Raw genomic sequence first — 10,540 nt, forward strand, 5'->3', positions numbered from 1 at the left:
CACCATGCCTGACTCCCCCCGGGCGCCCTCCCGCCGGGAGATCGAGCAGTCCATTGAAGCGCTTGACGTCCTCATGCTGGATCTTGCGCCCGCCGTCCACAAATCGCAGAGTGTGCCTGCCGCCTCCCGCCAGGACAAGTCGGCGGGACCCCTGCTCTCCTCCCTCTCGGCCCAGCCTGTTGCCGGTCTCTACGCCCGGCCGGCTCCTCAAGTGGTCCAGCCAAGGTCCTTCGGCACCTCTGTGAGCCCTGTGGTCTCCGAGCCTGGGGGCAAAGCCTATTCTCCTGGGGAGCTGGACTATGGGGTGCACGAGTACCGGGAAACCTATTCGCCTTACAGCTACCAGCCGGCACCGGTGCCGGAGCCGAGGAGCTACAGCCATGCCCCGGCCGGAGCACCGATGGGCATCCTCCCACTCAGCACCTCCTACAGCCCCGTGGGGTCTCAGCAGCTCCTCGTGTCCTCCCCGCCTTCCCCTACCATCCCTCCACAAGCCCAGATGCCCCCCAAGGGACCGGAGAGCTATGAAGACCTGTCGAGGTCAGCAGAAGAGCCCTTGAATCTGGAGGGCCTGGTGGCCCACAGAGTGGCAGGTAGGATGCTTTGATTCCTTGGGGGAATGGGGGAGATCGCATGTCCCAAGAAGCTGGAGTCTATGGGGGTGGTGCATGGTGGATCCGAGGACGGGAGTTGCAGCGAGACCTTGTCCGTGCCGGATCCAGGGTTGGGACTGGACCACCCGCCGTGGGGGCACGCCGGGCAGGGGGGCAGCCTGTGCCCCTCTCCTTTGCCGAGCCCCACCTTGCAGCTCGCCGCAGCATTGCCCAGAGGTGGGGAGAGGGGGTGGCTGAGGGGGGTCGGGCCCCCCCCATCCTCACCCCTTTGGGGTATGGTGCCAGTCTGTCCCCTGCAGCCGGGCCACTTGCTGGGTCCTGGGACAATTTCTCTCTTTTGGGGAGAATATAGCCGAGTTTGGGAAGACATTTTCAGCTGTGGCTGCGGGTGTCCTGCCTGGACCACGCCTTGGACATGATGCTCTTCCTGCCTGGAGCGTGCTCTGGTGTAAGGTCCCAGCAGAGCGTTTGCCTTGTGTTTCATGTAGCTGGGCTCCTCCCTGATTTCAGCCTCCGCTTTCCTCCCAGCGTGCTGGGCTTGGTGTTCGGACCTCCTCTCTGGTGCTCGGACCTCCTCCCCAGGCAGCCAGGGTGCTGCTGGAGAGGGGGGACCAGGGTCTGTGTGGTTTGAAGCTGGACCTGGCCTCGGGGCAGTGGCCAGGGGCTGGGAAGGCATTTACCAGCCCTGCCAGGGGGCTTTGGTGCAATGCTTGGCTGGATGCAGCGCTGAGCATTGGAACCGTGGCTGGATGAAGGCATTTGCTCTGTGCCGCAGAGGGGAAACCATGTCCTCTGACTCCCTGCCCTCCCATGGCTCCAGCTCGGGGGCTGTGGGGGCACAGAGCGTCCCAGCCCCCCGGGAAGGAGGTGCTGTGGCCCTGTGGCAGCTCGGTGCCCTCCCTCTCTGCTGCTTCGGCTGCAGTTGTTGAATTGTGGAGCGACATTTGGGAAGGGTTCGGGGCTGTGGCCAGGCTAGGGGCCAGCTCGTGATGCTGGGGCTTGGCAGCTCTGTCCCTTCCAGCTCTGTGCTCAGTCCAGAAACTCGCCCGGCATTAGAGGGAGGGGGAAAAGGCTTGGCTGGAAAAATCCGACAGCACCAACCTCCCAGGCACAGGGGCTGAGTCACTGCGGCACTGGGGCGGGGGGCAGGAGGGGTGCCAGCGGCGCAGAGGGGGACGTGGAGGGGCGCAGGGGTGTTGGGGGCAGTTCATCCATCTGAACCCGACCTCGGTGATCCAGGCCAGATGCACAGAGGGACCCAGGGCTTGCACAGAAGGTTTAAACAAACCCAAGAACACATGGATGCCCAAACTGTGCTGTATGTCTTGACTGAATATTATGAGGAGCAGATCCCGCCCCCCAACTATGGAGGGGAAAAAATGGGGTGGAATAGAGGAGACCCTCAGGAGAGGAGGAACAGTATTTGCAGTGGGTGGGAAATGGGTGTTCGATGGTGTCTACCAAAAAATCCATCCCCCAACCGTGGGGTCAGGTCCTCAAGGCTGGGCTGGGGGAGCTCTTGTCCCCCTGCAGCCACTGGGCTTCCTGGGGAGGAGAGGTGTCCCGGGGACAGTCCCCAGCCCGTGGCCACCTGACCCCGCCGGGGCCCGGGCGGCTGGGCGGGGACAGCGCGGGCGGGCGGCCTGACCTCCGGCAGGAACGATGTGTCCCGAAGCCAGCGCTGGGAGGGGACAGCCGATGGGGACAGTGGGACATGGACAAGTTTGTTTACATTCCCTGCTGCTATAAATTGCCTGCTTGTCCTGGCACAGTGACGAGGAGCATCTCACACCTCCTCCGTGCTTGGCGGGGGAGCGCTCCCGTTCCCACTTCCCGCTGATGATGGAGGGGAAAAGATGGCACGGGGCAGCACTGGCATCCTCAGCACCTTCCTGCAGAGAGGAGCTGGTCCCACCATTCTTCAGTCCCCATCGCCTCCCAGCGGGGGTCATCCCTTCTTGTCCCAGCCCCGGGCAGCCCTTGATGGAGGGGACCTGCACGGTGCCATCCCCAGGGGGACACTGGTGTTGCACAAGGCTATGTGTGGTTGGGAGCCACCATTGATTTCCCACGTGGGTTTAAGTGGTGCCTGGAGCCAGGCAATTTCGGTGATGGGAAAGCAGCTCCAAGCAGGGTCTGAGCTCCCTTGGACCCCAAGCAACCTCAGGCTCATCTGTTGGAGCCCGACTAATATTTTCTCTTGTTTTCTCTCTCTCTCTCCCTATTGTATCTTGTGACATTTGTCCTGTCTGCCCCTTCCTCTCCCCATGGGGGGACCGTGTCTGTCCCCTGTGACCTCCCACCCTCCTTGCACCCCCCTCCTGGTACGCTGGCAGAGTACAACGCCAAGCTCAGGGACCTCAACAAGAGCACCAAAGCCCCCCGTCCTCCTCTGAACCAGCAACGGTCCTTCTCCTTCTCTGGTTCGTTCATTCCACCTCCCCCATTCCTTGTCCTCCATCCTTCCCCATCCATCCTTCTCCTTCCCTCCTTCTCATCCTTCCTTTCTTTTCCCTTCTCTCTCCTCCCTCCTTTCCCCTCATCCCTCCTTCCTCCCCTATCCCTGCATGCTGAGTGCTCTGTGTGTTGCATGGATGTGGGATGGAGGGAGGCTCCCCATGCAGGTTCGATCCCCTTTCTCAGCAGGGCGGTGCTCAGGGTTCCCCTTGACGTCCTCCGGTGATGGTGGAGCCCCTGGCCCTGGGTACAGGCTCCCCTGCCCACGCTTGGTTTTGCATCTCACCCAAGCCTGGCACTGCTCTCTGGTGGGGTTTCATCGCTGGGCTGGGTCCAGTCCCTCACTCCAGCCTCTCTGAGCTTTGCCCTGGCTGTGGCTCACACCTTGGGGAAGCAAGGGCCAGGGTGCAGCTCCGCAGACCCCTGGTTCAGCCAGCTCCTGGCTCAGCAGGGTCTCATCTGCCTCAGTCCGGGCATTTCTCCCATCGGTCCATCTGCAGCTGGGAGGGTGGGCAAGGGAGGGCTCCCAGCCATGCTGGATTTGCCAAGCAGGGTCTGAGCTCCCTTGGACCCCAAGCAACCTCAGGCTCATCTGTTGGAGCCCGACTAATATTTTCTCTTGTTTTCTCTCTCTCTCTCCCTATTGTATCTTGTGACATTTGTCCTGTCTGCCCCTTCCTCTCCCCATGGGGGGACCGTGTCTGTCCCCTGTGACCTCCCACCCTCCTTGCACCCCCCTCCTGGTACGCTGGCAGAGTACAACGCCAAGCTCAGGGACCTCAACAAGAGCACCAAAGCCCCCCGTCCTCCTCTGAACCAGCAACGGTCCTTCTCCTTCTCTGGTTCGTTCATTCCACCTCCCCCATTCCTTGTCCTCCATCCTTCCCCATCCATCCTTCTCCTTCCCTCCTTCTCATCCTTCCTTTCTTTTCCCTTCTCTCTCCTCCCTCCTTTCCCCTCATCCCTCCTTCCTCCCCTATCCCTGCATGCTGAGTGCTCTGTGTGTTGCATGGATGTGGGATGGAGGGAGGCTCCCCATGCAGGTTCGATCCCCTTTCTCAGCAGGGCGGTGCTCAGGGTTCCCCTTGACGTCCTCCGGTGATGGTGGAGCCCCTGGCCCTGGGTACAGGCTCCCCTGCCCACGCTTGGTTTTGCATCTCACCCAAGCCTGGCACTGCTCTCTGGTGGGGTTTCATCGCTGGGCTGGGTCCAGTCCCTCACTCCAGCCTCTCTGAGCTTTGCCCTGGCTGTGGCTCACACCTTGGGGAAGCAAGGGCCAGGGTGCAGCTCCGCAGACCCCTGGTTCAGCCAGCTCCTGGCTCAGCAGGGTCTCATCTGCCTCAGTCCGGGCATTTCTCCCATCGGTCCATCTGCAGCTGGGAGGGTGGGCAAGGGAGGGCTCCCAGCCATGCTCGTTTTGGGGTGAAACATGGGCAGCCGCATCAATAAAGTGCCCTGGGAGGAGGGGAGCAACAGACTTATGCGTGTCCGGTGGGACAGGGCGAGCCGGGCTCTGGCTCTGGTGGAGAGTGGTGCAGGGCAACGCCTACCGCTGATCCTCGCACAGGCAGGGAGCGAGTTCGCATCTCTGTTTTCCCTGGGCATGGTGTGTCCGTGTGGGGCTTCAACTGCTGGGTGCCGCATCCCGAGGGCCTCTCCTCTCCACCATGGGGGGCATCGCCCAGCTCTTGCCTGGCAGTAGCTCCAGCATTTCGTGCCCAAAAAGCAGCTGCCTTCTGATTTGGCCCAGAAACCCAGCTCCCCAGCCACAAAACCACCTGGGTTTAAATCCGTCCTGTTTCCTCCTCCCCCGGCTGCTGTGCTCCTGCCCTTCCCCATCCCAAGAGCTGTGTTTAGTCCAAGGGCAGGACTCTGCTGGGTGAGGGTTACGGTGAGATTAGGGAGTTAAATGAGCAGCAGAAGGGGTGGCAGTACTAGAGGTGGCGGGGGTGAGGGAGGGGAGTGGGGTGCAGGCTGCTGTTCCTCCTCGTGACGGGGAGCACCCCCCTGCAGCCGGGCAGGGCATCCCTGGGGGACCGGTGAGGGTACAGTGGCTAAGGGAGGCTGTATGTCTGCCGAGGGGGCACAGTGAGTGGGAGAAAGGAGAGTTTGTTTTTCAAGCGTAGTTTCCAGCCCATAAATCACCCAGGGGGTCGGGGGAGCCGTGATCAGAGCCTGGGTTTCCTCCAGGCTTTGCTCCGGGCAGCCCGTGAAGTTTCCCACTCTCGGCTCCTGAACAATGAGTTCCTTTTTTCGCCCTCTCCTCCCTCCCCTCCCCGCAGCCCCAGCCACTTTCCATGTCTGGGGAGCGGAGCAGCCAAAGCCCAGCGAGCTCCTGGGTGTCCCGATGGGCCAGATCCAGCACCCTGCAGCTGGGTGACTGGCAGCCCCGAGGATGGAGCAGGGGGTCCCATGCTGCAGCTGTGTGATGTGCACTGGCGGCCGGGCTCTGTCGAGCTGCTGTTTGTACTTCCCAAAGGAAAAGCGCAAAGCAAGGCAGGCATGCGCAACTGGAGGAGCCCGGTCCCTGCCTCTCCGCAGCGCTCGGTTGCTGCAGCTCACTTTGGGCTGGGCCAAGGGATGCTCCTGGTGATGCTCTTGCAGCGTGCAGGACACCCCACAGTGCACAAAGTGGAGGGGTGAAAATAAAATATAAGGGTTTGCTTTATTTTTCCTCCCCCATTTTGTTTCTCCCTATGCTCACAACTCAGGGCTTTGTTCCCTTAAAGCGAGGGAAAAAGGTATAGGGTGGCCCTATACGGTGCTACCCATGGCCACTGTGCATGCAGGGTGGCTTCCCAGAGACCCTCTCTGTCCCCCTGTCCCCTCTACGGGACCTTTTAATGGCCAGCCCCCGCTCCGGCGAGCACCTGCAGAAGGGATCGGGGAGTTGTGTTTCAAAGCTGCTCTTAGTGGAATTTTCCAGGCCGCCTCCGCGGCTGGAGCCGGCCCCGTTGGCTCGCGTCCCCCGCCTTGCAGCCCGGCCGCCTCTCCCCCCAAGCTGCGATTTTATTGTTGTTGCCATTCACTGGGCTGATTATTTAGAAATGCACCCAGGCTGCCCCCCGCCCTCCTGAGCTCCCAGCCCTTTCCCTGCTCCCAGCCCTTTCCTGGGGGCCGGGAAAGCTCCGGTGCGGGTGCTGGAGCCGTGAAGAGGGAAGGTCAGCGGGCACGAGGTGTGGGTCCCGCACGGAGCCCCGGGGAGCGAGGGGAAGCAGCTGATGGCTGGTTTTCCTCCGCCAGCCCGTGGGAAAGGAGTTGGTGTTTGAAAAGTGCATTTCCTGAAGCATGATGCTGGCCGCTTTTTTTTTTTTTTTTTCTTTTCCTTTTTCTCTTTTTTCCCCCCCTGTGTGCTGAGCCAAGGGAGTGTGAGCACTCCCCAGCTCTGCGGGAAAGGTGGAGGGGACAGTGCTGTCACCTCTGTTAGTGGGGCTGAGACTGGGGGTCACCCCACTGCTGTGCGGGTCCCAGGGAGGAGCGGGAGTCCTGCGGGGCTCTGAGCTCCGCCTGCGATGCTCTGCATGGTTCCCCTGCATCAAACCTGGCACCATTGTCCCTGAGCCCTAATTAACCTCTTTGTCAGGTGAGACGGGACGGAGAGTGTGTCTGGGACCTGCTGGGTGCTGGGAGAGTTGGGGTTGCACTCCTCATCCCAGCCCCCCAAGTCCCCCTGTCCTGCACTGGCTTTGTCCACATTCCTGGGCTTTATCCCAGCCCACGGGGATCGCTAGTGGGATCCACCAGACCCTGACAGCCCAGAGAAACCCATTCTCCCACGGTGACTTGCTCGATCCCTTCTTCCCCCTGGGGTCTCGGAGCCCCTTGGCACTGCCCCAGGCTGTGGGCGTGGGGCGCTGGAGTCTGGGAAGGAGGCTGGGGGCAGATGGAGAGGAGATGCCAGTCTCCCCTTTTAGGAAGGATTCATGCTGGGGGTAGGAGATCAGCAGCCCCCACCACTGGGGGATGCTGCCACCGAGCCCAAAACTGTGGTGCTTGGGAGGGCTAATGCAGCAATCCAGCCGCTAGCCACAACCCTGCCTTGCTTTTTTGCTTGGCCCTGGGCCACTGCCATAAGGTATTTCTGCTCCAGCTCAAAACCGACCATGTTGGTCCACGGGTTAGATGCAGGTGAGTGCTGAAGCTGCCATCTCTGCTGGGCAGAGCCCCCTCTGAGGCACACGGCCCTGGGGAGACCTCTCGGATCAGCCCTGGAGCATCTCCTGCTGGTCCCCATCTTAGCTGGTGGCTCCTCACCCATCTCCCACCCTGTGCTTGCCCTGCAGAGGTGCAGTCCCGGGAGAAGCCTCCGGAGGAGACCACCGTCCCTGCCCGCAAGCGGACCCCCAGCGACAGCCACTATGAGAAGAGCTCGCCGGAGCCCAGCTCCCCCCGCAGCCCCACCGTCCTCTCACCCGAAGTGGTCAGCACCATCGCAGCCAACCCTGGAGGGAGGCCCAAAGAGGTGTGCTGGGGTGGGGGGGCTGCTGGGGTGAGGGAGTGGCTGCGGGGTGCAGTCACCTCTGGGGAGGGAGAAGGCTTGGAGGGGAGTGTGGGACTTCAAGCATCCATGGCATCCTGCAGGGTTGGGGGTTAATGATGCTTGTGGTGGTGGTGGTGGTGGTCGTGGAGGGTCGTGCCCATCGTAGGAAAGAGACTGACCCTTTCTCCTGCTCTCCCCAGCCTCACCTCCACAGCTACAAGGAAGCTTTTGAAGAGATGGAGGGTGCCTCCCCCACCAGCCCACCTGCCAGCGGCGGTGAGATTTCTCCCCCCACCCCAGCCTTCCCTGTCTCGCCACAAACCCCTTACTCCAATCCCTGTAAGTGCTGCGGCTCCGGGAGGCGGAGGGGCTTGGTGGGTGGCTCTCGGCAAGCCAGAAATTCGCCAAGGGTCAGACAGCTCCGGGTTCCAGACACCCACCGCTGCATTAATCACTCCTCCTCTCCATCCTCCTCTCTCCTCTGCATCCCACCACTTCATGCTGCCATCAGCATCCCACTGCCATCAGCATCCCATGCTCAGTACCCTCCTGTTGGCTTTTTCCACCCCTCCACTCACTGAGGTGTTTCTTGGGTGGGATCCCAGGCAGGATAAGGAGAGAGGCAGGGTCCAAAAGACAGCATCCTTTCACCCCATCCCAGTGCTGCACCTCCCCATCTTTCCTACCAGCATGGCAAGAAGGGCAGTGAGGCTGCAGTAGCAGGCGAGCCAGGGGGGAGGCAGGACAGCCTGAAGACTGGGAGGGGGCGTGGGGCAGACTCTCGCACGCTGTCTCCAGGGCGGGAGTGGGAAAAGGCTGGGAGATGCCAGCCCTTTGCATGCAGCTTTGTCTCCGCTCCTCTGGCGCAGCATGCTTCCTTTCTGACCAACCCTGTCTGCGCAGTTGGCGGTGGGTTTGTGTGGATCGGGTTTGTGTGACCAGCTCAAGCGATGAACCCCGATGAGCAGCCTCACATCGGCACAGCACGACTTGGGCTTGGACCAGAGCAACAGAGCAGCCGGTCAACTGGGAAACCCATCAAAAAGATGGCAGCCCCTCCCCACCCCTCCCCAGCCCACTTTTGTAGGCTGGATGCTGAGGGATGCTTTAGGGCTGGGGATGCTTGGGCTGGGCACAGCCCCCTCTGATGCCACATCCCAGTTGCAGCGGGGCCACCTGTCCCCAGTAGCTCATCCCATGGGGCTCGAGGCTGTTTCTTCCTGCGCTGTTGCTGTTCCTCCCCTGCAACCTGCTGGCGCTTGAGCCCCGTCCCATGGGGTGCAGTGACTGGAGTGTGGGAGCGTCCCCGGGGCGTTTGGCAGCTCGGAAATGGCCCCGTTGTTCTGACGGACCCGGAGACCTCGGCCCCGGGGCAGCAGCTCCTTGGCAGTGGAACAGTGGCTCGTTTTGGGGGATGAGTCACTTGCAGAGGTGACGGGAACAGCCTGGCTGGGGACGTGGCCCGGAGGCAGTGCTTCTTAGCCAGCGCCGGCCGGGGAGGCCTGGGAGGTTTGAAGCTGCAGCTTGCAGGCTTCGCCAAAGTGTCCCCTGGAGGGATGCAGGAGAGATTCCCAGCCCTGGGGAAACAGCGGTCCCAGGGGAATTCCGGGCCCTGGGAGGACCTCGCTATTCGTCAGCCAACGGAGGTGTGAGCTGACACTGCGTGGCCTTGGGGCGAGGGTCTGGCTTTCCTCTGGAGCACCCACCACCTGCCGCCTCCTGGCCTCGCCACGGGCCCTGTGCCCGTGCTGCCAGCCGGGGACGTTCAAATACTGATGGAGGGATGTGCCCTCTGGTCCCTCTTGCTGGAGGTGAGACCTCAAGGTCTCCCCCAGGGAGATGCAGCATCACGGAGGTGGGTCAAACCCCGGGGGCAGGAGGGGAGAGGAGGTGCAGTCAGCCTGGGGAGGTTCACCCTGCTCTGCGAAACCCTGCCGGCCCACACTGCTGGTCCATCCATACCATAGCCGTACATACATATGCAGCTCCTCCTGCTATGTACGTATGAGCACAGGGGTACAGACCTCATGTTTGCATTGCCACCCCTCAGGGAACATACTCTGTGTAAACATCCTCACCTACCTGTCGAGCTGGTCTGGAGGGCAGGGTTTTTTTTGGCAGCCCTGCTGCCCCTTTTATGGGGGTGATGAGCTGCTCTGGGATAGCCCGGTGGGGCTTGGCAGAGGAGGGGCTAAGATTTGGGAGCGCTGGGTTGCGGGGCGCTGCTCTCACAGAGACAATGAAAGAGGCTTCCTGCCTATGGGGGGACCATTCCCTCCTGGGGATGCTGCTGGGAGATGGGGTCTGGGCCTCCCCTGGTGGGAATTGCCCTCTTTCTCTGTCCTGCCAGCCCCGCAATGGGGCAGACTGCTTGTTCCCAGGCATCTCCTCCCCTGTGTGCATCCCCAAATGGGGAGGGGGATCGGTGCCCTTCCCCGGGGTGCTGCTTCACACAAGGGCTCTTCCTGGCAGCCCCTGATTGCAGCTGGTGTGTGGGGTGGGTCATGGGGGCTCTGAACCCCTGCACAGCAGCAGCTTCCGCCGTTCTGAAGCTTCACCTCCCATCCCTCCACTAATGCTCTCGTGTCCCCTGTGCCGACAGTGCGTTCCCCCCCAGGCCTGGCCAAGACCCCGCTCTCAGCGCTGGGGCTGAGACCCCACAACCCAGCTGAGATCTTGCTGCATCCAGTGGGAGGTGAGTGCGGGCATGGGGGCTGCTGGTGGTTTTGGGGGAGGGTATGTGTCCCTGAGGACACCCTTGGAAGGGTACCCTCGCTGGAGAAGGCACTTCTGCCTCCCTTTTGGGGCCAGGTAGCCCTGGGGTCCTTGTCACCTCCTGTGGGGACTCTGGGATTATGTGAACGTGGGGGATGTTGGTGCTGCCCTGGGGGGCTCAAGCCCAGCAAGGTCTCTGGTGGCAGAGGCTGGAAAACCCCAGGGCCCTGCCTCTTCCTCAGCCCCATAGTCCTCCCTCCCTCACCCCCTGCAT

The 10,540-nt window shown here is 61.9% G+C and overlaps 1 protein-coding gene across 1 annotated transcript in view; it reads left to right on the top strand.

Moving 5' to 3' along the window:
* LOC118452448 (tensin-like) overlaps nucleotides 1–10,540 on the top strand; it is a 73,282-nt gene that overhangs the window by 58,700 nt on the left and 4,042 nt on the right. The window contains exons 19-20 of the mRNA XM_035895817.1: nucleotides 6,052–6,061; nucleotides 10,182–10,246. Of these exons, the coding sequence (XP_035751710.1) occupies nucleotides 6,052–6,061; nucleotides 10,182–10,246 (75 nt within the window). The remainder of the gene's footprint in view (nucleotides 1–6,051; nucleotides 6,062–10,181; nucleotides 10,247–10,540) is intronic.

The sequence above is a fragment of the Egretta garzetta genome, unplaced genomic scaffold (assembly GCF_000687185.1).
Source record: "Egretta garzetta isolate BGI_Z169 unplaced genomic scaffold, ASM68718v1 scaffold186, whole genome shotgun sequence".
Lineage (NCBI taxonomy): Eukaryota > Metazoa > Chordata > Aves > Pelecaniformes > Ardeidae > Egretta > Egretta garzetta.